This window comes from Neopsephotus bourkii, unplaced genomic scaffold (genome assembly GCF_033783945.1).
Source record: "Neopsephotus bourkii isolate Nb327-2 ecotype Australia unplaced genomic scaffold, CSIRO-AGI_Nbou_v1 NB_620, whole genome shotgun sequence".
NCBI classification, from domain to species: domain Eukaryota; kingdom Metazoa; phylum Chordata; class Aves; order Psittaciformes; family Psittacidae; genus Neopsephotus; species Neopsephotus bourkii.
Genome location: NW_026901120.1, coordinates 1,689,050 through 1,716,923, shown reverse-complemented (window position 1 = coordinate 1,716,923; position 27,874 = coordinate 1,689,050). Strand labels below are relative to the sequence as shown.

Genomic DNA, 27,874 nt, shown 5'->3' with positions numbered 1-27,874 from the left:
AAAATCACAAGGTATTTATTGCTATTTGCCAATACCTTGGCAAAGAATCTTTCAGATGTGCATAACCCACCCCCCATTTCCAAGATGGCTTTTTGGGGGGGGGGGAGCTGTAATCTGCCAACAGCTACATGTAAGTGTGAGGAGCTTCATTACCATACATCAGGTCTAATTACTAGAGACTTTTAGTGGGTAAACATGAAATGAATATACCCAATTTAAGGAAGACACATTTAAGTGAATCTCAGAAAACGAATCTACTCAATTCAAATGAATGCAATAAAACCCAAACATAAACCCCATGAAGACTGTATTACTTTTGTTTGACTTAGACTTTATTATCCTGTGGGAGTACTGCTGAAACTCAGTACAGCTACCACAGACTTCTGCACTGCACTAAGTTGCTTTTACAGAGCTCTATGAATGTTATTTGAGCCATTTGGGACAACTGGCTTGTAAAGAACTTCAGTGCGAGAGGAGCAACTTTATGTTGCCTGAAACTTCACCTCTTCCTGTCACTCAGTGATGGTGCACGTCTGTTGGAGACCTGGAGGTTATTTAATTCTGCACAGGTTCTTCCATTGCGTTTCCCAGCAAGGTATTTATACATCACTGCTGCAGCTACACAGTGAGAAGTTTTTATTAGGGAGTTTAACCTGTTTTTTCTCTGTACTCAAGTTACCAAACTAATAGGAAGAATGAATTACCACTTGCAGCAACACACCTAATAGAGACATTTTATCTCAATCTCCCCCACATTCTGGGGACTTAATAATTAAAGCATTCAACTCGGACAAGCCTTGACTATGGTAAAACACTAGATTCTGGAATTAAAGAGAAAAATATGGATTCTGAAGCTGACAAAATATGTTAATCGCAAAGAGCCCGGTCAGTGCAAAGCCAAATTGGTTTGGACTGAGCAATGCTAAAACATGGAGAAACAACCTAAAAATATCCTTTCCCTGCTAGGCAAGGCTAGAGAAAAGAGACAAACATTGCTATACCCCAATTAGACCAACTTGCTTATCCCATAATTGCTAAAACTTGGAGATACAACTTTGGATAAGTTTTACTTTCTGTCAGGGCCTTTTGCTCCCTGGCTTTAGTGCAAATCAAAGCAGTAGGAATTGTAACTGCTTTCTCTTTAAGAATATTATACCAAAGAGGAACAAAACCAGGTTGTGATCCACCTAACTCTGCCCCAGAATGTCTTCAATATTTCTCTGTCCTGCTTTTATGTACACAAGAGATCGCACCAGCTCCTGCAGAACCAAAGCAACCCCCTTCTGTTTCCAACACTGACCAGTGGCTTTCACCGGGTTTTAAATAGCCAGTTTCTCACAAAACCAACAATCCTCTGTATGAGAGGATTCTCCATGGGATTAAAAAGATTTCTTGGTGGTTTTTTTTGTGTCAGTTTGGGTTTTATTCTCCAATCCCTGTTTGCACAACTGTGTTAATGGAGACTCCTTCTCCAAAGACTAAAGGGACAGCAACAACCAGTCTCTGAAAGAAGTATATCATGCCTTGGGTCCTAGCAATTTCTGTTTAATTCATGCAATCTCAAACCTGGCAATACGACAAAGCAGCCCTTACCCCGTAAAAACCGCCCAGCATTCTTGTTTTTACCTCTATCTGTTGATTCACTGCGGAAGCCTCTATTGTGGCTGTTCTCACAATTCATATTATGCCAAGTGAAAAATCTTACAAGCAGGTATAAATTCATGGGGCTTGGCTGGGAAGCTGTCACAGAAGTAGCCACAACACACAGATCAGTGGTTATGTTAGTCAGGTTTTATGCAGTTAGGATATGAAATTGGTAGAACGTTGTTTGGGACTTAGAATTTACTTTCTCACACCACTGAAAAGCAAAAGCTTCTCCAATTCAAGATAAAACTAAATGGAATTTGTAAAGAAGCTCAAAAACGTGCTGAATTCTGTGGTTATTTGAACAGAGTTCAAAAGTTGGATTTCCCAGTGCCCTCAGAGTGTAACAAAGGTTACTCTAACCAGGGGAAAGCACAGATCTTTCTGTCCTGGATTATTTGTAGCCAAAACACCCCTAGAAAGCAGCATTGGAATGAACATAGGAGACAAAAAAGCAATTTCTGAGTCCATTGGTTGAACAAAAGATACTGTTCTTTGAGCATATGCAAAGAAACCCTTTAGACATATCTTAAGAAGTTAGCATGGGTTACTAAGTACACAAGAATCAAGATCTACCTTATTCCTGATTCTATGCTCATTCATTGAGAGAAAAATGTATCAACAACATTACATCTTTAGGATAAACAGCACTTGATCAAATAGCATTGCTCACCCCATGCTTCAGTTCAAATAAAATGTGCAGCTGTGGTGGGCAGAGTACAGAGCTCTGTGTTTTGCCAAACTTCATTACTTCCAGCTTGATTAGACAAAACCAGCTTCACGCAGCTTTTTAACTATACGACTCAAGTCTCAGTGGCCCAGAGTACAGGCTGAGGAAACATCCACCTTGTTGGGAATACTCTAGCCAGATGTGCCCAAATCCAACGAGTGATCTACAGAGGTACTTGAAATTAGGCAAATTCTAGTTCTCCCATAGTCCTGTGGGGTTCCCTTTGTTATTTCTGAGAATGAAGCCAGTGATGCTGAAAGCATCATGCCAGATGTATCGCTACAGTTAAGAACCCCACTGCAACAAAATGAATTGTAACGAAATAGGAATGAATGTTAAAATAGGAATGAATATCCCAGCTGCTGCTATAAGGAAGTAGTAACAATGATGTAAAATATTTTTCCCATAGAAAAATCCATCAGAAGAGTCACATCCTAAGACCTCTCTTGATTTCCACACAACGGTATTTGAATACTCCATTAAAAATCCTGACCAGCTTGATCAGAAAACTCCAGGAAACTTACCAATGGTGATGTCATTGCTTATATAAATACATCTGATTTAATACAGATGAAAGACAACATCACCCCCCCTGCAACCCCTAAATCACGCAAGCTTTTTTCATCATGGCTTCAGAGTAGCTCTCCCAGTATTTTACTAAGGGAAAGAGTCCAGATCTTCACAAACTATGAATGAGGAAAATGTGACTTGCTCAGCCTCACAACATAGGTCAGTGGAAGAACTGGGTAGCATAACAGATCTACCATGTACAGGTTCAAGCCATGATAGACTATGTCAGGCTTAGACTTTGAACTCAGAGCAATGAGTTGAATTCATAGATTAAAACTAAGAATTTATACATCGAGAAAAAGAAGATGAAGAAAAAGAGCAGGGGGAGAGGAGAAACTGATTTATTCCTGTACCCCCTCATCAACAATCTTTAAACTTTGTGCAAGGAGCAAATGCATCAGGATGAGTTAATTTTCTTCTCCACAGATTTCTTTAACCATATCCTACCTTGTCTTAATCTTCCCTTACTCCCCACAGCATACCCTCTGGCACTGATTTCCTTAATTTTCCCTTACGAAACCAAACAAAAGATGAAAGTTAATACAGAATTTAATCCAACTCTTCATCTAACTGAGGGCAGGACAGCTCTTAACGCTTTCTAAGCCTCTGCTTTGTATCTTGTTTTCCATCAGGAAAGACTAAGTTATGCTTTCAACCAACCACAGTGAGGGAAAGATGTGCAAAACCACAGCTGGATGACAGCAACCCACAGCAAAAGGACAGGTAATCCAGCTAATGACTGGATTATGGAAAACCAAACCATGTTGCACTAAATACTCAACACTTGGCGACTTTTAACAAATCCTTATTAACTGTGCTTCTCAATACAGATTCCTCCTAATTACATGCAGCAGCACTCACATTGCACACATTTAACTACTAGCATCATTATTTCAGTCATTATTTTCCCTCTCATTTCAAGACTGTCAGAAAATTATTTCTCTTGCACACCCCTCAATATCAAATTTGTTACCTAATGTTATGACAATAGGAGGCAATTTTCCCTTTTCAGACAAAAAGAGGCATGATCACGGCCTTAATTAGTTTGCAATGATTTAATTAAACTTTGCACAACAACAATGTACCTAATTAGAAGCATAATAATTATACCAATGTACCTTTCCATCTTTGAAAGGACTATTAGTCATTGAGGTTGTATGTTTCAGAATTTAAGATCATCCTGATTTTCAATTTCTGATTATTTAAGTGCAGTTGTCGCCATGTTCAGGTAATTGCTTTATTAAATAGCTTAATTAAACTTCCTGTAAAACTGACAGCTACAGAGATCTTAATGTGTTGCCGACAAAAACATTAACTAATTACATAGTGCTCTTCCCAGGGCTTACTTACCTCATAAGCTTAATTCATTAGTACTTTAAAGAGCTTTGAAAACTCAGATTGCAACAGACTGTGGAGGTGCTTTGTATTGTCAGAGTATTAAACAGAGCTGTTATGCTCAGGAAACAGCCATCTCTTTTTCATGAAGTCTTATTATATGACAGAGAACGTGGGCATTTTAAAACATCTGCATTTCAAGCAGTAGCTAGAGAGACTCAGTGCAAACCTAAAGCCCATAGAGTGCAAAGGTAACATGAAAGGGTGATAGAGACTTTTTAAGGTTTCCAGAAATATAACTAAATTGTGAAAGTAAACCAAAAAACACTAGGAACAATTGCTGGAAACAGTATGGGACTGAGTAGACAAAGGCCACATCTGTGCTCAGATTTTGTCAAGCACAAGCACTGAATTACTGGTGTGACTAAAGAATCTCATCGCCCAGAAGAATTAGTCTGTCATCTGGAAAACCAAACAAGAATAAAAACCCCAGCCAAACATCTTCATCCCCTTCAACATCAGCACTTGTGTGAAGCAAATGAAACAATTCAAGTCAACAATGGAGACAACTTTTGAAGACACTTCAGAAGAACCAGAAATGTTTAATGCTTAAGGACTGATGAGATTTTTCAAGCAGTACAACTCTCACATATGAAGTGACTCAATTTAAGATCCATCAAAGTACTCTGTACGTTGTGTCTCTTACTGCGATAGTTTAGGTGACACTTTCAAATCCCTTGTAGCACAAGATCTGGGTATGGACTTCTCATTTTCAACATTTTCCCATTTACCTCTGTGTAGGAAACCAACACCTTTAAATATTTCTCAATGGAAGATTTCTTTTTCAAAGAAAGAGAGAACTATTCCTTTGACTAGTCCTCAAGAAATTAGTGGAGAGCCTGAAGGCTTCTATGTATTTGGTGCAACTGAAAGACCACATTAAAAATCCCGAGCCTCTATATCAACCAGTAAGCTTGAATGGTGGCTTGTAGTTTACATTTCACATTTTCCCCTATGATCCTTGTATTATTGAGTGGTTTGGGTTGGATCATTCTCTCTAGTTTCTTGCCTCTAGGTCTACCCTGTCTTCCAAGAAAGAGCCAGAATTATTCTGAGATCAAGTAGCTAAATAAGAGCTTGAGATGTGTATATTTGGTTGTTTTCTCTTACGTGTGTTTCGTTGCATTTACTGACACCCAAGTTTCAGCTGCATTTTACCACAGTCAACCATACTTCTGCTATATCCTTTTCGTTCATTTTTACCTCTAACAGTTCAAAACATGTTAAGAGCGATCCCTGGTACAAACATGACTGATAGTGTTGAATGGTAGCCCCCAGTCATTAGTGAAATGCTTTGATGGTGCTCTGCCAGGCCATGAACTGTAAGCCCAAACCCCCTGCTGTGCTGGCAGGAAAAGGCAAAAATCAAACTGGGCCAGGCTGGGTCAGAATGCTGGGGTGTATGTGCATGCTGCCTGTGTGAGTAGATAGCCAATGTACCATTTCAGAAGGCTTGTTCCATTGAAATGCAGTGGCCACTCTCTATCTTTTGTTTACAGGCTTTGCAGGAATACTGTCATTTGCCCAGAATATCATTACACATTCACTTGATGCAGAGCCAGGTATGAATACATACACACAGATGCAAAGCAGTGCCCACACTCAAATGTCCACCTTCTTGCATTTTCACAGTCAATACTATGTCATGCCACCAGTGCAGTGCCAGAAATAATATATGTCAACAGCACTGCATGTGAAAGAAAATTGCCAAAGAAAAGCTTTGATTTTTAGTGACCTAAGGGCAAGAAAGAGGGATTACAGCATCTGGTGAAAACTGCCGGTGAATTTGAAGGAAGCAGTTTATTCTGTTTATAAAAGATACCACAAACCCAAGATCATTACTGACCATAAAAATGTTATTTGTTAGGACATTAAAATATACCATTTAGTTTTAACACTCTGTCTAAAGTATTTTCAGCTCATTTACCAAAATCTGTCTTCTGGGGGAGGCATCAATGAAGCAGAGCTTTTAGAAGCAGTTGTAGAAACAATGATGTTCTACAGGTTACGTACTCTGAGATTTACAATGTACTCTGTACAGAAAACAGTAACACCATTGCTATCAGCATCTCTCTGAGATTCCATAAAGGTTAATCAGACACATATCCACTCGCTAGGACTGGATGCTACAGAAAGATTGCCAATCATCATGACACTGGAGGAGCCTTCAGTCGAAAGAAAGCTTTAGAAAAAGCAACTACAAATACACAATATGACAAGTAATTGCCCCTGCAGAACAGTACTCAGAAAGCAACGAAACCCTCTCGTCCCCAAGCAGTGATGGAGAGCATGCAAAAAGATTGTGGAAAAGAGGTTGTTGCACTTGAGAGGCCAACAACATGCTGCAGTTTTCAATTGCTAGGAAAAGAGGAATGGATAATTAAACACACACTAAAAGAAGATGAGACAAAGTGTCCTCTGAATGAATCTTTCAAGAGGCTCCTTTAAACAGACAACTTCTGGGTGGTGCATCTTTGATCGTCAAGCATGTCAGGAACAGGAATTGCTTGATGTCTTAATTATAGTTGTCAAGCTTGTATTGGTAGTCACAATAGTTTGGCAAATTAATGACACTGGCAGAACTTCTTATGAAAAGCATCTGAATCTTAGGGTAAGAAATACAGAAGGTCAGAAAAGAAGACTCAGAACTAACAGATGCAAGGAAGTTGCACAGAAATGAGCTCAGTACGATGCCAGAATATGCAATGAAAGCTATTTACTACAGAGCCTTACATACTCTCAAGTGTTGAGACAAAAAAGTTGTTTTCAAAATGAGCCCAGTTTTAATCCTAAATACCAATGCTAAATTACTGCATTACATACTCCAGGAGGATATTAAAGAGTGGCAACTTGGAGCCCTTTTTCTGCAGCCTGTATGTGCCAAGATGAGAGAGTTACTGCTGATTTGCTCCTTTGGCTGTGGAAATCCTTCAGCCAGAATAGAAGAGAGGCTGAAATGAATTAGCCATGGCAGCATTTTAATACTGTGTCCATTAATGGATGAGGAATTCAAGCTGCTCGTCAGAGAACATAATGTAGCTGCAATATCATCATCACTGTTAACATCACAGCAGAGATTTTCTTTTCCCTTGATCATCTTATTTTCCTGGATTTTTATTTTTCTTTGGGCATAGGTTGTATTTTTTATTTTAAGGGATAGTTTTACTGGCTGTCAAGCCTTACTTTGCATCAGGAAGAGAAGAAAACCTCAGGAGTATTCCCTAAACATAACTTCCAGCGCCTAAAGTGCTGCTTTTGCACATGTATCTGAGACATGAAAGGCTTTATTTGCTAATGGGAGATCTGGATTGCTGAATGGCTGTGAAGTCAGTTTCTTTTACCAAGTAAAACCCTAAGGTAGTCATATTTTCAATATAACAACAAGCCAATTTAGCCCCACTGGGTTATGGGACTTCTTTGCTGGTACCATACATGCTACATCTGGCACACAAGCCTATTAAAACTGTGGTTTAAATGAACTGTAATATGTTATCCATGCAGCCTGGGAAAAGAATTAATTAAAAAACCCCACAAAACTACCACAGAACAATGATACTGCCAAGTTATCACGGCATTTGGAGACCAAACCTTAAAACCAGGAACTATCCCAAAATCCTCGTCTGAGCAAGCCCATCTGGTCAAATGAATTTTCTGTTGTATCATCAATATTGAAAGTGTTCCACTTCATTAGCAAGAACGAGCTAGTTAGAGTAACATGAATCATGAAAGTGACAAGATTCTGATGTGTCATTCTGATTTGCTGTTTTCTCAAATATGAGCAAACTTACATTTATCAGCACTTTTTACACAAAAATATTCCTAAACTAAAGTAGAACTGTTCTTTAATGCCACCTGTTAATGAAAGCTATTTCATCTTCATACTACAGCCTGGATGATCACTACCAACACGGTCACCAGCAGAACTCACCCTGGTAGTGTATGTGTGTCCATCAGATCCACAGACAGCGTTGCCATGCGTCATGGGGCAAGGCTTGCACTTGGCTATGTTAGCTGGTCCAGCCCAGTGCTTCTGAGCCAAGTTCCCTTTCTTTTGTCGAAGGCTGTAAAATAAGAGACACCAGGTTTATTTGACCATGCTTGTATAAAATAGAAGAAAAAAAAAGCTTCTCTGAATAAGGAAAGGCCAGATTTTCAACAGAGCATTAATTAAAATGCTTGTAAATAAAATATAGCTCTTAAGAATGCTTCTATAACATGGCACAGTAGAGCAGGCAATCTAAAAAGTCATAAATTGGTAGGTAGTCCTACATTTACAATACTTGGCAGCTTCATTTTGATTTATAACTACAAATGACTTCACTTAATAATACAGTCTTTTGTTGCAGTACGCAGCGTTCCTGGTGAAGCAGGCAAGTAATGTTACATTAGGTTGTATTTAGAGACATTTCCACCAGGCTTCCTCCAAGTTACCAAGTTACTGTTAAGATAGTGACGATTTGAAAACAAAACCCTTTGAAAAACACTGCAATTTATATTATGCCTATAAAAACCATATAAAACAACTTTGTCACTGCACGTGCTGCAGCCCTCTCCACATGCCAGCTACGGAACAGCTGTTATTCTCAGATCAATCACTGTCCCCCCAGGAATGCTATAAAGCAACAGGAAGCATCTCCAAATCCACAAATGGCTTTGTACCATGGGAGTGACTGCAGTTGTCCTCAAGTCATGGACCACTCAATTATTCCATTAAAAACGTCTATGAAAAGACATCTGCTCTGAAAACTTACTGCAAAACGTGTGCACTTGATTCTGATTAATAGCTCATTTTCCTGTCATAATGATCTACTTGACTGATACACATTAAGTAATTATCACCAGCCTACTGTTTCAAGCTGATTAAAAGTTTGCTTTAGAAACCACAAGTCAATGTTACAATGCAGATTCATTTCGGCCACGTGTAACTGTTTTTCACTCGAAAGGCTTTACAAGGGAAGGCATCGCATCAGGTTTGCTGGAGACTAAGGAAAATAACTGCCATCTGTTCTTTTGCCACAGTAGAAAAAGATCGGATATAACAGTTCAGCTAGAAATACATTTCAATGTGCTGCTGAATGACTTCATCAGAGTTTGAGAAAAACATATACAGATAGTTTTTAGAGCAATTTCACTACAGCTTGCAATTTGCCACACAATACTGACTCTGATGTAATGACACATTCAGCTGCTAACATAATAAAAAGTCTATTCTTTCAACTCAGTTCTAGCTTTCTCCAAGTCTAACCTTTGTCAGTGATGAATAGCACTATTAAGAAACTTGTGTCCACAGAAGGAACCTAATCATGATATCATAAACTATGAAAATAGAAGCCCGGTACTTAAGACTAAATTTCCTTGTTATTTTGAAGAAGTTTTCTTAATGCACAGAGCAGCTTTTCCTCTTTCAGATGCATTCTGCCTTGCACGGTTACTGTTACACCACATGCTAAATGCTGCAGATGGGTTGTTGTTTGTCTCTGAACCCCAGATACCTCTCTGCAGATGTGCTCTCTTATGCTGGGGCTGCACAAACCACTTAATCTTCCAGAGTGACTTTCCTGCAGCCTCCTTACCTCCAACAATGCTTTGTTACTAAAATATGATTATCTTATGCTCCATTTGGATACAGGCAGTTTTGTCTTTTCCTCTTGACAAGAAATTTCCTCATTCCCTACTTACAGGCCTGTACTTCTAGAAATACACAAGCCGAGTATCAAACCAACGTTTAATGTAGTACTGTAGCTACTGATGAGCAGAGGCTGAGAGATCTATGAAAGGTGCTGTGCTTTTGCTTTGGAGACAGCAGAAGGATGCATCGTAGCACAAGGACTTTTTTACCTTTTCCAACTTTGATTTCCATAATCTCAAAAGACATACCCTTTTCTCTGGGTAAAATTGTTAAAAAGAACGTTTTAGTCCCAGTTATAGGAAAAACCAGCTAAGAAATACTAATCTTGAAGTGTATAATTTAGTGCCATTGTCATCAAAGCCATCAGCTGCAAAAGATGCAGGATGGAGATGAGCGACTGAACTAACAAACACCTCATCAAAATTAAATGTAGACTGAAGTTCTTAGCTCAGCTGATGCCTGAATCACAGGTTCATGAGGCTCTAAGTGGCAAATGTGCAATACATTGTACAGCACTTCTGGACCAAACTGCATTCAGGTATTTTACACTATAATCTTAAAAGTCCACTCTGAATGTGTCTGCTTGTCCTTGTCTGCACAGCCTTACATACACCTCCCTCTTCATTTCGCTAACAAAGATCTTGAAGGGACCTGTAAGAATCATATTGCAAAGCCAGTTTCTACTGAAAGGCTCTTCTACAGCTAGTAATGTTTTCCACATTCCCATCATCACTTTAAAAAGATAAAGCAATTTAATTTTTCCATTTCAAGCCATTTCCGCACCTCATCAAGCTTGGTGGACCTTTTCATCACTTTACTGAGAGGAAAAAGAGCATGCACAGCCTTAGGCCTGAGCTCTGTTCTCACTGCAGCTGCCTTGAAGCCATCAGCCAGCCAGGTGTGTAAAAGCAGAGCCTAACCCTTAACTAGGAACTATAATGATTTCACCTGAGCTCAATTTGCAGTGTCTCACAGATGCTGAAGGAAACATTATCCCCATCCCCCTTTTAGGATCTTCTTTTGCTAACAAAAGGGAATTTATTCTCCAAAGAGAGTCATATTTAACGACAAGAACAATTCACAGGGGAGCACATCTCAAACCATTTCATTCTATTAAAAACCCTGCAATTTTGAAGTATTTCATATAACGTGTGTACCAAGGCAGGGGATTGCTGCAAGAACCTGCAGCAGCCCTGACTTCTGCATGTGTGATGCGATTAGCAGCACACCACAGGAGCCATTTTGGTTCCAAGAACCAATCTGGCTTTCTAAAATGAATATATTCTTTTGCAGCTACGGTTTTGTCAGCATCAATAGTGCAAAAGGCCTTTGAAGTGAGTCAAAACCGATTTCTGCCAGCTTGGCCAAGTGAGCAATAGCTGAAAGTTCTAACTGGATACCCAGATTCCACACCCCTGCCAAAAATACAGGTAAGCACCTATTTGCCAAAGAGAGAACATCTACTTTCCAAAAGTAAACATGTATTTTCCTGGATTGGTATTTTTGAGAAGCTGGGTAAGACTTTTGGAAGCTTTTCAGTCCTATAACCCCTAACAACACATCAAACATCCAAACAAACAAATTAAAACCTAGGCAAGAACACTGGCTGCCATAAGCACAGCCAGCAAATCCCTTCTCAATGGAAGTGCACATTCACATAGTCTGGGAACATGTTTTGCTATGCTAATCATCTTGTTTTAGAATAAATATATCAGGAGCAAGCCAGGCCAAAGCAAATTAGGCCTTTTTTGTTTTCTCTCCTGACAATTTATCCTACTTTAATCCTGCTTTAAGACTCGGATTTGAATGGATCTGCTACAAATCATTAGAAAATAACCACTGTGCAGAAAGAACCAACCAGAAACTCCCCACTGGGGTAAAAGTCTGCTACATTGATAAGGACAAGAGGGCCACCTATTTTCAGTATTCCAGAAGCAAATAGACATGAATATCTTATTCAAGCATTTAGAGTTACAAGCGACCTCCACTTGCTTTTGTTTTCGAGACTGAAGAATCAATGCATGGAAAGGTGTAAGATTTAAGGAGTAGTTAAGTCTTTCTTACAGAATTCAGCCTCTTTAACGTTTTAATACATAAAGAAATCACAGAGGTTGAAAACATCCACACTTCCACACAGGGAGAACGCCCGCTGCCTCAACTTCATTACTCATTGCACAGACATACTACTTACCACATGCTGTGAAAATACGGGGAGACTACATCTGTTGTGCTTGCACAGGAGCAAGGAGAATGAAGCGGGGTTTCCAGATGCCATCAGCCAGATGCTAGGACCATACATGTGAGCTCTGCACAGCCAGCCACAAGCACCTGCACTTCCACACAGGCCTTCCAAGCACAAAGCTTTGGCAGCGGAAAGGGAGCTCAGAAGCTGCAGGAAAAGTGGCTCGCCTCAAGATTTAAAAGCTTTCAGGTGCACCCTGAGGAGCCAGAAGCTGAGCCCTAATGAGAGCTGTGATGCTGCAGCTGTGGGATGCTAATCACTGAGGGATGCCCCAGGGATGCTAATCACTGAGCCTGGTGCCACCTGGCTGCTGGAGCAGGGATGCTGCTGGCTGAGAGCACCAGCTCCTGCCACTGAGACTGCCTGCTGGGGGGGTCTGAGCTCTGCCTTTGGTTCAGTAACAGTTTGTCAAACCCATGGAGCCATAGAATGGTTTGGGTTGGAAGGGACCTTAAAGCTCATTCAGTTCCAACCCCTTGCCACAGGCCGGGACACCTTCCACCAGAGCAGGTTGCTCCAAGCAACTAAACTAAATGCCACATGTCACTTACAACTACTTATCAGTCAAGCCCTGTTGAAATAAAATTAAAGGGTTCAGTGCACCAAAGGAGGTACCAAGTATCTGTGCTTCCTTAGAAGCTGAAAGGAGCTCTGACAAAGAGGAAACTTAACTGGTTTCCTGAAGCTGGAAAGATTCACTGCAGAAAGAGTTTGAAATGTAAACCCTGTACTTTCTCCATGCCTTGTGCACAGTTTGTTCTTGTCTGCCTGAAGGAAGCTTATCACACTAAAGATAAACGCAGCAGTGCCTGGCTGTTGCTATCTTTCCTTTGCATAAACTGTTTCTCTTCTTCTTGTGGAAAAGAAGGACAAAGCTGAAATTTGCCACCATAAATGGCAACGCTCTCTTCTCTGTTTGAATCATTTCTGTATTCTGTTTATTACAGCTAAGAGTTTGGCCTCATTTCTACAACCTTTCATATTTTTGATAAGAGCTGTATATACCTTGAGCCACCACCAGTCTAGATATGTGAAGAGTCTACAGATACTGCCTTGAAAAATAAAAGGATGCTAAGCCTTGCAATTATTTAATATGACTCCTTATTTAATACAAACACTGTAAAATGAGAACAGAGAGATGATCAGAGTAATTGTTTTACCTGGAATTTATGCCCTCACATACAAAAAATAATAACATGCAGAGCTGCCTTGTATTTCAGCATCATCCCATTGTCCCATTGGACTTGCATCCTACCACTTGCTTTGATTTCATTATTCAAAGAAATAATTCCAACTATTTGATTGTACTAAGGCTGTTGATTACTTTCTCTCGCTGCCTTTATATCTGCTCCCTAACAGATCTGGCTTAAAAGAGCCATATGAAATAAAAGGCCTCTGCTCACTGTATTTTTGTAGATGTGCAAAGATTCTTAACGGGGCATGGTGGCGACTGGGGACCCTCTGGCAGAATGAGGCTTGTTCAAGACTCTCCCACAGTAAATGGATATTCTACTTGCATGCATGTCATTTCAAACAATGACACTGATGAGATTATATTGGGAATTCAATCTGTTCGCTGCTGGAGAGCACCAGTAGCCACAGGACTATTTGAAGGAAGCAGGCTGGACGCAAGAGATGGAGAGGAAGAATTTAGGGAAGTGAAAAGGAAAATCTTGACTGTTGAGATGAAAGTGTATCAGGTGTCATTCCAATTAAACCAAAAAATAGGTATTTCCAAGGAAAGAGGAAGAGGCAACCCTCTATTTCTTACCAACAGTAAGAAGGCAGCGTAAAAATAAGCATGGGGGGAAAAAACAACATTAACAGGAGGAACCTGTCAGTTAGGTATAGGGAAGGCTGAAAGTTTCAGTACAGCAATATGTTTTGCAAGAAAACCCCCTGACACATCTGGCAGGGAAAATGTCATGAAGATTCATACATGGATCCTGCTAGGTCCAGCTAGCAACTAACTCCTGAAAGAGAGTAAAGGGTCTTGGGACCCAGGGTGCTCAAGGTTATGTGCTCTGCAAGATGAGGGATTCTTTTCATTTTCTGTTTTCTTCTGTGTTTGAAAGGAACAGAGGGTTTGGAAAGGCTGACATAAGATTCCAAGAACCCAGAGGTGCAGAAGAACTGTAGTCTGACTGATTCGATACAACTGCTGCAGGTAACTCTTGAGATCCAACAGCACTGAGGCAAAGAACCCTCTGAATACATTCCCTCGAGCAAGGCTGCTCAAACACCAGCAAGTCTGTGTCTAAACAGCTGTAACAGGGCATTTAAATACGGATACTCTTAAAATGCCAAGACAACTAATTCTGCACAACATCAGGATCTCTCAGGACGCCAGGTGTCCTTCTGAGATGTTGGTACCTGGCCTTACTTGTTCCCAGACTAATATGGTAAGATTGTTTCTTAAGGTCATTAGAGAAGCACATGGATTTCTGCATTTGGACACTTTAATACATAAAAACGGGGTTTGAGAGGTCCACTCAAATTCTAAGCTAACAGATTGTTGTGCTTACAGGCAATTTATTTCTGAATCTAAATTCTTGATGATTTGCAGCTTTTAGACCTAATACATATGCTCCACAGCTGCACAGATGTGAAAACTGGCAAGATACACAAAGGCAGAGAACCAAAACAAGAAATCCACACCAACAGAAGATGCTGGTGTTTTCAGGAGTCATTATGCTCTCCTGAATAAATAACACAGCTTCTAAACCCTGCGTGTTCTCATGAATTTTCATAACAGAATTATTTTCCTTTTCATCGTTATTTTTTCACTAACATAAAAAGGAATCTGAGACACCAAACTCTGTAAAAATAAAATGAAGCGCCTTGACTTTCAAAGGAGGAGGGGAGATAGCAGGAAGTTCATAATTGAAGCTGAAATCTTCTCTACCATCCTCCTCAGTTTGGAGTAATCTTCAGCAGCCGCTTTGGAGCCCTGGGCTTTGCAGGCTGTGTCAGATGCTGTAACTTGGCACAGTGTGCTTAAAGGTGAAAAGTGCAGCAAACTTAATACTTTTGTTGGCATTGGCTTTCTTTCCTTCCTTCTATGACATTCCTTTTCCCTGCTCCCAGAAAAGAACACTTTTTAAGGGGATGAATGTACCTCTGCTCTGGCCAGGATCTCATTATTTTGATATTAATATATTATATTGATCATGTCTGCCTCCTCCCACTGGCAGAACTTGCCAAGTTCCCTGATGAAGCTGAATTGCTGATGGCATGTGAGATTAGTCTGAGCTGTCACATTTGTTTGGGAAGGAAAGCTGATCCTCACTCACTCTGCCCTGTTTCATGCAATTAGACAGCTTCAAAATTGTTTTCGCTAAATCAGGCAGAGCAGTAATTTTCCACCATTTCCCTGCTAGAGCTCATGTTTCCACTTACGATGCTGAATGCTGGGCGGCTGAGTAGCTGCGCAGACAGAAAGGTGCAAGTTACTCGGTGGGGCTAAAAATCGTGGCATTGGCAGCATTTAATAACACCAGAAAGGTCCAACATGACTGATGAATCCCCCAGGAGCTACGCATAGATAAGCTTTAAAATGGGCCTCGTTCTCAGACAAGCACAGGGTTTGGTTTAACGCCATCCAAACCCCAATGTCAGACATTCAGCTTCTGGGAGGAATTAAAGTGGTGGGACAAACTAAAGGGTTCAAATAGGTGGTAGACTCACACCGGGATCTTTATCAGCTCTATGTCCTTCTATATGGTTTATAACCTGGCCTTATTTATTCCAGCAGTGGCAGTAGTAGAATCATGTGCAACACGTTCCTTACTTCCACACTCCAAAAAGCCCTATTGCCTAAAAAGTGTGACTTTGTGAGCTTCCTAAAGCAAAAAGGTTCAGAAATCTTCTTGTCACTTTGCAACTGCAGGGAGGACTCAATGACTCTCCCCAAACCGAGCATCCTTAGACAGCTCAGCTGTGTTCTGCTTCATTATGTTGATTTTGCTTCTCCTAAGGCGAGTAACGTGCAATCCTCACAAAACCTGACATATTGCTGGTAGGGATGAGAACATAATGCATTTAAAAAAATATAGTAATAATCCTCACCCTTAAGGCACTAAACCAAATGTTTCCCTTTAGAAATGACTGCACAGGACTTCTGTTGTGTGAATACTTGCTACCATGGTACAAGCAATCAGTTACAAGCTGTGCTAGCAAAATATTTGCCCCTTCTGACACATTGTATTATGAGAGGCTTATTAAATTCTCAAGAAGGCTACAGCAGATTAAGCAGTTGAGGATGTCTACAATTAGCATCGATTACCTAAGTATTCATACATGATTTCTGAATAGAATTGGCTTGTCAAACAAGACAATTGAAAGAAAGTAATCCCAAAGCCACCTCCAGAGTGTAGTCAAAATCCACTGTTCAAGGTTGGTATAGGGAAATAATCAGAATGCAGTTGCCTATGTCAGAATAAAATTAATGTGAGTGAAATGCATGCTAGCCAAACCAGTCATAAATACTATAAGGAACTGGGTAATTTTAAAATCCCATCCTTTTTAGCATCTAAATAGGCTAATGCTCCTGTTGCTTATTCAGCACTGCTGGTTTACAGAGCTCAATACTATGAATGTCTAAGCATTCTGCTGAATTTCTCAACATATTCAGTGCTGTCGGTCTGGTTATTTGATGCTAGAGATGGAGTTCCTAATATCCATACCATTCCCAGCTTCTCAAATGAGGCCATCAAGAGCATTACCCATCTTATATCTAGCTACGTCTTGATGAAAGGTGACTAGAGCTTCAGGAAGGTCCCAAACTGATAGACAGAATTTACATAATCACATTAATTTATGATACTAACTGAATGCACATGATCCAGTCTAGAGACAGCACATGGGGAAACACACCTTCAGGTAAAATTTGAAGATGAATGCAATCGACACACTTGCAGAAACTACAAGATATCCATTTCATGAGTTACTTCCACTGAGTTATTAAGATTTCACTTTGCTGTGACCTTGGATCATGAAGCCTAGCAACCATGCATTACAGACCATCCATTCTTCAAATACGTAGCTCCATAGCCACCCCTACCATGAAGGCTCAAGGTACCATTAAAATGCAATGTAGCTATGCATTTACACTTTAGAAAGCTCAGCATTCAGTAGCAACTTCCTCAAAAGCATATTTTACCATGTGAAAAAAAAGACACAACCAGTGACATATTTAGATATGCAGCATAACTTCACCTGGACTTCTACAGTCTTTGTAAAAACAAGAGATGGAAATCCTTTGCTGCTAAAGTATTAATCAGGAAATGGTTTAGTGCAGCTGATGTTGTTGGATTAGTATGTGCCACCTTCCAGTCAATCACTCATTCCCACCTGAATTTCACTTCAGCATACATTTCCCTTTGCTTATCTTGCTGTGATCAACCACATATCTATGTCCCCATCACTCTGTTTTTAACAGTCACCTTTTGTCCTTTGTGACTTAGCTATGAAAAACTAATGGACTCAACAAGGGTCAACATTTCTTCATCTCTAGCAACTCATTTGGACTAAACCGGAATTAACCATCTCGCCCATAAAACATGGCCACTGTTTTGACGATGTTCTTGGGAACTGAGCTCTACTCCTGTGAGCTCCCAAACAGCTTCCTCACGATTCTATTTCAATCCCCTTCTCTTCATCGTCCTACTCACTTGTGCCCTATTCTTATTCTTGTCATTCCATTCCACCACTTCTTTGCTGCTATGGTGGAAATCCAGGGACTGCACTATATTTTTTTCACTGCAAATTAATACTATTCTTTTTTTCCCCTCCATTGCTGCCTCTCTCCATAAAGCACTTTTCTTCTGTCAAAAGCTGCTGTCTGTAATCTACCTTCTGCCTGACTCACATCTCTCTCTGCCAGCCCTATTTGCTCAAGATCTGGTCAGCTTTTCAAAGGAGAATTTGATGAAATTGTGAAGGAATTGCAGTGGTCTTTCCCACTCACTGCTGTATTTAACCATTTGGAATCCAATCTTTCAGCCTGACCACTATGCTCTGACCTCCTCCCAGCTAATCTCCTTTTCCTCTCACTTTCTTCCTCCTGCTTCATTCAACCTCAAAAATGCAGTCCCATGGAGAAGCAGTTATTTCACCCACTTTTAACTATTCTTTCAACTTCTGCTAGAAAGTATCCTACTAAGTATTATATTCTCTGTAGATGGTCTCTCAATATCATTTTGGTGGTTCTCCTGTAATAGTCTTGTCCTTTTACCTTCTTATGCTTGAATTCTTGCTAGTCTGAGAAACTTTGTAAGTGTCTTTCTGGTTCATCCTTCTATCTCTTTGTATTATTATTGTGATTTCTTCTTGGGAGCGTCTTGTCCATATTAGAAGCTCACTATGTCAGAACCAGCTTCTTCTCACATCAGGTTCTTCAGTTTTAGGCCACTGTTTCCCTCTCACGACATTTATCATCTGGACTTATTCTTTAACTATAGCCTTTCTTTCCCAGACTCAAGCCATAGCAAATTTTTCTTCTGCTTTCCACTACTTCCAAGAGGAAAATATAATGAATTTAGCTATGGTTATACATCATCTTCCTAAAATCCTTCTACATCACCTGAACAATCATTCTCACATTTTGCTTGTTTACAGTCTATCCATTAATTTTCAGTCTGTGCCCTGCTTAACATGCAAAATGTACTTTTACCTTTAGACCTGTCAGAGTTCTGGGTCAATAATACTTTGGGTGAGGGAAGGAGATATTTGCAAAGATAGAACATAGAAAATGAGCTTGTTTCTCCCCAGAACTGGAAAATAATTTTACACCTTTTGCATGAGCCCAATGGCTGGTTAAATCCTACTCTCAGGGTTGTAGTAAAGCAGCTGTTATGCTCTAATGATCCTTATTTTTTTCTTACCTTTTAGAATTTAGCAGAGGGGTGAACAGGTAAACTGGAGTAATCACACCATTGCGTATCAGGAACACTGAAACCTCAGCTTGTGTTTTCTGACCAACAGTCTACAGAGTATTTATCTCATCTTGATCATGATCCTAACGTGTCAGTGACAGAGCTCTTCTCTACTCAGCTGTGAAGAGGGCAGGGTTTCCATTTCAGCACTCAGCATATTGCTGGCGTGCTGTCACGGGCTGGGTGAAACTCATTATAGAATGAATAGCTCTTACTGTGTTTCATCACAAACTAGAATATAAGCTTCTGAAAGGAGTATGAACCTCAGTTACACAGCACAGTTCAAAATGAAGCAAGAATTCCTGAACTAACAAAGGAACTAATTAAAAAACTCCTCAGACTTGAGCTGTACCTTTGCTAAGCTAAAATATTGTTGCAAATGAAAAATGTATGCACAGGTAAAACATAGGAGCTCGAGAAATTAACTATGGATGAGGTGCTAAGCAGGAATGACCGTGGTGTAATTCAATTTGGCAGTCCTGGGCTTCAGGTAAACTGGATTAGCTAAGTCTAGGAAAATCTGTCAAAGGACTTGAAAGAGATTTAAAGCTAGATGACTGATGAGAATAATGGCACATGGCATTACAGTGTGCAGCAATGAAGAATGGACAGACTAATTTATACAGCGAAACTACAAGATGTCCTTTCTGTACAACACAGACCATCAATTTAAATGCCAATAAGGGACAAAGAAAGGATTTCTAAAGGAGAGGAAAGAAAAAGTAGAGGACACATAAGTTTCCTGTGTTTCTATTTGGTGAGTCATCTTCTGAGCAAGGCAAGAAACTGGATGCTAGACTAGAGGAGCAGGTTTGATTCCTTATTCAGGTTTTCAACTCTTTTTAACTAACCCTATTCTCTTGGCTTCTTAACTCATTGAAAAAAATGAACAAAACCCTCTTACATTATGCTTCACTACTAAAGGTCAATGACTCTTCTGCAGTTGATGATCACTGATTGTAACAACCAACTAATGAGAATGTTTGCTTTCATAAAAGATGTGGTGATCAAAGCTAGAGGCTAACTCAGCAAAGCAACATTCCCAACTGTCACTCCCCATACATTTTAAACAGCATTTTCCTAGATATTATCATAATAAAGCAGTGACAGAGTTACAATAACAAAACTAGCATAAGCAAACCATATTAGGTCTTACTATACCTTACATAATATGAATGTGGATGATATAAAGACAATTGTCTTCAGCAGCTGCACAAATATAGATTAATACCAGATATACAGCATAGCCATAAGCCATAACAAAGTGCACCTGAACAGGAAGAAGCAAATGCTGACTAGTGAAAATCATTCCTGGGAAAATGGTTTTCCATATCTGGAAAACGCTGAAGGAGAAAAGAGCTAATCTTGGCAAGATGTCTTCCTTACCCAAATTCAGAGTTATCTGCTACTTTATATTTAAGTGCTTTTTGTATTAAATTGAAACTTAGACCAGAAGTTGTTAAAAAATAAACTTCAAAATCAAACTGAAATAGTTCAAGGTAAGATGAACAAAGGCCTTGAGCAATTTGGCTGGACATTATTTTGTATCTAAACTAAAAAATCCAGATTTGTGAAGTGAGAAGGAAATAGTTTCTCACCCATTCCAATGAAGAATACTAATAAACTGATTTAATGAGAGTGATTAGATCACATTTACCCTCTGTATTTTATGAAGCCTTTTGAGATTAACACAGTTGGAAAACTCAAAATCATAAGGAAGAAGAAAGGTGAAATGGAAGAAAAGTGCAAAATGGCAACATAATCTGAAGTCTTAAGGCTGCGTTCTCCAACAGTAACTTCAGAACAGTCAGTTTTGTGTCTTTGAGGGAAACTATAAACCTCTTAAATCTGAGTGTGAGCAAAGGTGTTACTAAAAGTTGGCAAAGAATTCTGTGCACAAGTGAAATAACTTTGTTCAAGTACCTTCTCCAGAACATTTACAGAACTATTCCTTTCCAGTGGAGCGTGCTACATGAAGCATTTACAGATGATTGATTTACTTTGGGTCAAAACTGGGACTGCAGCAGAAAGCTCCTCTAATCCAAATCCTAACTCTTGGAACGGTCCTTCCTTGACTCCCTTCAAAAGATGGCTGCATAATAAGAAGTGCAAAGTAGCACAGATTCAGTATAGAAAGAAAGATGAGAAAAACCTAAAGATAAGAATATAGATTAGGTCAGAGGACAAATAAAAATATATAAAAATAAACAGGAGATAAAATCTGTAAGTGAAAATAACTGGGATCCCAATGAGCTGCACAGCATAATTTATAAGGTATATCTTTAAGATTTGCTGCACAGCATGATTTATAACATATATATATAAGATATAAGGGTATATTTTCCTTTTCCTGAAAAGTGACATGATTTGGAAGTTTTACAGGGTTGTAAAAGAGCCTCAAGATACAAAAATTGTTCTTTAATACTGCATTATGCTGGACAGGAGCATGTTTATTCAGATGCGTGAGATAACATAAGCCTTCATTAAAAGACGAAAGAATTTCTTTTCCAATCTTGTAGGCACAGAAAAATACAAAGACTCTCACAGAATACTTATTACATGACAAATAAAAGAGTTAAACTATATTATGAGCAAAACGGTGCCGTAGTTAGAGTGATCACATCACTAAGTGTTCATGAGATTGGTGAGATTATTTCTGCAGAATCCTGCAGGTCTAGTAACAAGTCCTCAGAACACTCTGAAGCATCTGCTTTTCCTGGAAAAGTATGAAGAGAGGTAATGATAGAAATTGCCTATTCAGTATGCACAGAGACTTCTAAGTAAAAAAGGCTAGCTAAGGGCTACTGGCAACGTCTGCTTTGCAATAGCCTCTTATTAAAGATGTTCTTCCAGAAAATGGAAAATAAAGGAGATTGGGAATTTTTTTGGCATTTATGAGAAGACCCAGGCAAAGGATTTTATCTCTTAGAAATCATAATCCACTATGCTTCATCTCTACCATTGTAGAAATAAAATATGAAATCAGCAATGATAGATCACTTCCAAATAATGAAAAGAGGAGAGAAAATGTCTCTGGATGCTTTTCCAGGAGCAAAGCCATACTCTGTCTTTTGAGATAACAATGAAAGAAAATAATGTCTTATTTTCTCTAGGTACAAGTGGTAATTGAATCCTCAAGTCATTTGGGGGTAACTATATACTATAGACTCTCTTCACAACCTTAATATGAAATAAATTTGTCATACCATCAAGACAGGATGCAGTGATTATATCGGTCTGATTTTACTGACTTCTCAAAGCTGGAGTGAATTTTTACTCTTCTGTTAACACCAGCAGTACAGACTCAGTAGAGCTTGAGTCCCAGTTGAGTGCCAGCAGGCTACTGAGTGAATTTTGCATAACAAATAAAACATTCATTGGGTCAGACATGGACAGATACCCCTTTGACAGCACAGTGACTAGGGCACTCACCTAGGCTGATGAGACCAAATCCCTTCTCTGGTTAGCACCAAGCAAAAGGACTAAAAACTACAGACTTTCAGGGAAAGCCATAAAGAAAAGCCAATAACCACTTATCAGAAGATCCAGGAGACACTTCTAGCTGAGTGACAAGGCTCTTTTTCACGTTCTATGTTCAAAGACTCTTCATCCTGTTCACATTTCTGAGGTGAGAGGCTTTCTTGTCAGGAACTATTCTTTCCATTCCTAGGAAATGTTTTGTAGAATTGACAGGAAAATCACTTCATCAGAAGGCTCCAGAACGTATCTACTCAGTATGGAAAACTGAAAACTTGTTTTCATTTTAACCTCATTTCTGTTTCCACTTCCTCATAATGTTCCAGTGTTAAAAAACATCTCAACAGGGAACTGAGTGCAAACTGATACTCCAAAGGCTATGCAGATAATTCTACACAGTTAAGAGCTAATCCAAGAACATGAAACCCCCCAGTTTTAAGTACTGTATTTAATTGCAATACCTGATTTCATAAAGGTGGCAGTTTTACACTGGCTGCAATACAAGTTTTTCCTGTTTTTAAAATATATTAATTAGAGTAGGAAATAACTCTGGAATCTGCTAGGAATTTTGACTTTTTAAATTGCTATTGTTGAACATTCTGTATTTGCAATAAATCTTACAGGATTTCCTTGTTAAAGTAGAGAACATAAATTCAATAACTGATAGCAAAATGTAGGCTGGATAATTCTCTCTCAAGTAATTTGAAAACTTGTTAATCTTCATGCCCTTGCTATTCCACAAAGATTTAATAGCACAGATCTGTAGAAATGTTTCCTGGTAATTCTGTTTCATTAATGTAACAGAATCTATCATGATACATTTGCTATTTATTTATTGATTTGAGTCAGCTCTACACTATTGCCAGTTAAGTGTCTTAGAATGAATATATAGTCCTTGATAAAAGATGTACCACTGAATTTACAGATGAGAAAGGAGAATATGGAGCCTCCAAACATAAAAATGACCCCATTGGCTTCCAAATCTACAGATATGTAATTATGACATGGGCTTTAATCAGTTGATATATTCCTGTTGAGGAGTTCAGCATTGTCTCATAAACTGCCTGCTCAAGGCCTCCAGACCATCAGATCCACTGGGTCAAATTCTGAGAGTTGTGTGGTTCTGAAATTATAACTCTTTAGTGTTAAGTAGCCATAAAGGGGCTTGGTATGAGATAAAATTGGATCTTCTGACTACTGGCACTGATAATTTAGCGCAGACTTTGACAGCACATGCAAAGGAGAAAGAATGAGGGGAAGAGCTCAAACCACAAGAGAGAATTTCCTTCTTTTCCTTATTGGTTTTTGAAGCTCAAACATTTGATCACCTCTTCCAATTATTGGAGAGATCACACAAGCGTTTTGCATTGGTGATATGGACTGTAATTACAAGTAGTGTTTCCTTCCTTGACTCCCTTAAAAAAGCCTGGCTGCACAGTAAGAAGCAGAAAGGTGTAACACAAAAATACCACGACTTTTTCCACCCCTCTTTTTAAAATGCAGAAGATGCTCATGGGAATAAAATTACCATCTATTATAAGACTGGTTTAAATCTAGAAACACAGGCAGTATTCATTTCAAATGTGTGCAGAGGTATTACGCTTTTTGCCTAATAAGTTAATGGCACAACATCGTCTTTCTATAGTTAATTTTAAGTGGCACTGTGACACCTGAACAGACATATTTAAAGAAGAGAAATATTTTGGGTTGAATTTCTATTCATCATTAGCACTCTCTGTGTACAGAGCTTTGAACAGACTGCACTTTCATGGCTCCTGTCCATAAATAATGTCATTTGTGGTTCATTGGTTGAATTAATCTGCTATAAAATGACTAAATTGAGAATCTGTAGGTTGAGCTCTTGATGAGTTCTGGCAGAGCACTAAGCAGACAATCATAAGCTTATTAATGAAAAGAGAAGGACAGAAATTGAATTATTAAAGAAGCAAGAAGTAAGAGATTAAAAGTTAATTTTGATAACATAGCTTGCACCAAATAAGAAAATGATTGATGCAAGAAGGTCCTTTTTACTGTTTTCATATGCTGCTTCTTTCTAGAAAGCTGTTAGATGGAAAAGTATGGCTGTGAAAGAGACAAAATACCTAAGAATACATTTTTCAACTTCTTGTATTAGCTGACATTCATGCCTTTGTTGCTAATCTAGTTTGGAACTGGCAAACTTACGTGGAAATGTCTTCAAAGTATAAGTTTTTTGCAACCTTTAAATCAAAAATGAAAGACACTTGCTGATGCTCAGCGTGGTCTTGGGTATGGCTTCATCATTTTTCCTAGTGAAGTTTTGGGACTGAAATGATAGGAAATTCAGCAAAACTCCACAGAAAACCACTTCCACCATCAGAGGAGGCAGTTTCCCACCCAGCAGAGCAACAGACATATGGTAGGAAGCTGTGAACTATCCAAGGCAAGAGATGCAAACCAAGAGTATGGCCCAGCTCAGTAGACTTTTAACCTGTTGTTATCAATGACTTTCACTAGCGCTTTAGAAGCAATAACAGAAAAATCTCAGAATTGTAATGGTAAAATATGAAACTGTTTTATCAACAATAAAGAAAAGTCTTCGGTAGGTTTAACAGTTATATACATTAAGTCTGTATCATAGTCAAGAGACATGATCGTAAGCAGCAAACCGACCAACATTAAATAGAACATATAAACTAAAGCATTATTTTTGAGGCCTAATTTGTAAATTCTATACAAAATACATTGTTTGTAATATTCACTGCAACTGTAATATATAATGCCATTTATCAAACACAGATTTTGAAGTGCTGCACATTTAAGACTTTTTCCAATATAATGGGATGTTGGAAAGCGAAGAAAAGCTTTAATAAAATTCCTTTGCTGTAAACATCAGTGCCAATCTTACAAAAGCAGGCCTTTTAAAAAGACTTTTCCACTGAACACATTGATGTCCTGGGGCTTCTAAAGCAAAAACCAGCAATAAATTTAGAATCTGCAGTAAACAGATTATTGTATAAATACAGAATCATTTTCAGAGCATTGGAGGTCATTTGTAAACATTAAATAATAATTTCTGACTGACTGGATTACTCAACAGATTTAAGATAGGGATAAACAGCAAAAATACAGACACATATTAAATACTATTACCAGTTTGCTTCCAGCAATTCTATGGTTAAGAAATTTAGCATACAGATAATACAGAGTGTCAATCAGGAAATACATCCTTAATACACCCTTCATACATCCTTACCACAGCCCATTAAACCAAGAAATATTGTAGATTCCAAGTCATGTGAGGATTAACGCAGACATAGAGAAAGTCAGCCAACAGCTCAAGGTGAAAAACCATGCATGGGACCTACAAGGCCAATGGTCAAACGTAGTCCTGCTGACAGGTATACGAGCCTGTAGAACTGTGCTTTTGTCCCACATCTAAATATACCTACCTGTTTGTCTTTTAATAATAGTGATAATGATGATGGGTTAAAGTTGTTTGACAAAGCATTGAAAAGCCAAGAATTACCAAGCTACTCTGTGTGCAAAACCTAATGTCTTCTTACAAGACATGTGTACAAAGGCAGTGAGTCTATTCATTTGTTCATTATTCATTTGTTGGCAAATCTCTTGACATTTGCCGAGCAGATGACATTTATACCGATTACTGTTTTCATTGCTTGCTCACTTCAGAGTGAGCAAGAGGAGCTTTCTAAACAACAAAAAAGCCAACATCCCTTATGTCATAAACTGATCACAAGAGCCAGGAATAGACAAATGCCATAGAAGAGGTGACTGAACTTTTAACTCAGCCTTATTCCAGATATCTCAAGGGAAACAGCTTTTGGATGCTATCTTAGTTTTGGATGCTAGCTCTTGGCAAGTTGGTGAGGGCCGTATCAAGAGGCTTTTATACAATCAATTCTGCAGTCAACAAAAGAACCCACTGAGACAGTAAACCATTGAAGAACGTTGTGTTGCCCTCATTTTATATTTCATATATTTAAGCTTTCTTGATGGCTTGTGCTCCCCACGGATCTCCTGCACAAAGTTAAATTCACATATTAACTTTCAGACATGCATTTTTCACCATTATACATTTAAGTCTCATATTGGTCAGATCTCAGAGCTCTAAACACTGAATTTTATATATAGTTTCTATGTAACGCCCAACTAGGTATGTTGCAGTTATTTCAATCTCCCTCCTCCCTATCCTTTTGTTATCATGTTCATAAAAAAGGTTTTGCTCAGAGAAAAGTAATCTTGGCTACTGTGTGTTTCTGCTGAGAACAAAAGAGATATATAATGCTATGTAGAAATCCTTGAAACAGCAACTTGCACATTTATCTGCCATATGTATCAATCCAGAGATGCACAGAACATCAAAGCCAGAACTGTTCTCCAGAAAGCTCAGCTGAAAGTCTACCTGGAATACAGACTTCCAAACTGCAGCTATTCTACCAGGGCTCATGGAAGGACAACTATGGGTTTAAAACAGGCACTTAGAAGAGGGGATTAATACAAGAAATAAAGATTAGAATCTTAATAAGCAATGACTCAGAGGGAATATAATACCTAAAGATGTGTAAAGAGTTTAAACAGAAAGAAGACAAAGTGATAATTTGGGGTTTCATTCCTTCACTGATCTCAGCATCAGGCCCAATAAGCTCTGCTACAAAGGAAAACTGCGACATTCAAGAAAAATGTTTTCTCTAAGAGAGTTTTCTTGTAAAAAAGAAGCCTGGCAAAACCATAGATCATGATTTCCAAATAAATACTGAGGACCCAATTAGGAAAACTCCTCAAGTTTTAGCTGGATTCGAATAAATTTAGTCTGTATATTACCAGGTTCCTAACCAGAAAGGTTGAGATGCTAAACAGAGTAGAGGGGGCAATAAACCTTATTATCTTTAAGACAGAACTTGGCTGGCTAATGAAAAAGTTTATATGATACTGTTGCAGAGGAATTGGACTTAATGATCCAAGAAGTCACTTCTGGTCCGTTTTTATATACTTCTAAAAGCGTACAACTTAGAAATACTGTGAACAGGAATATTACAAAGCAGTTTTCAATCCATTCCATAATATTATCTTTATATGCACAAACTATGTTGATTAAACTGCAAAAGATAATAGGTTATTTTCTTATTCTATTCAATATCATAACTTTCTGATGATAACAAAGGTACCCAGAGGTACTGAGGTGGCTTTTAGTCAGTGCTCTGATACTGGTCAAAAAGGAATTACGCAGCAGGAGGACGTCTCAATAACTA

At 38.8% G+C, this 27,874-nt stretch overlaps 1 protein-coding gene across 1 annotated transcript in view; it reads right to left on the bottom strand.

Annotated features, from left to right (window-relative positions):
• Positions 1–27,874, bottom strand: part of SPOCK1 (SPARC (osteonectin), cwcv and kazal like domains proteoglycan 1) — a 281,728-nt gene that overhangs the window by 80,246 nt on the left and 173,608 nt on the right. The window contains exon 6 of the mRNA XM_061352067.1: positions 8,268–8,400. Coding sequence (XP_061208051.1) covers positions 8,268–8,400 — 133 coding nt within the window. The remainder of the gene's footprint in view (positions 1–8,267; positions 8,401–27,874) is intronic.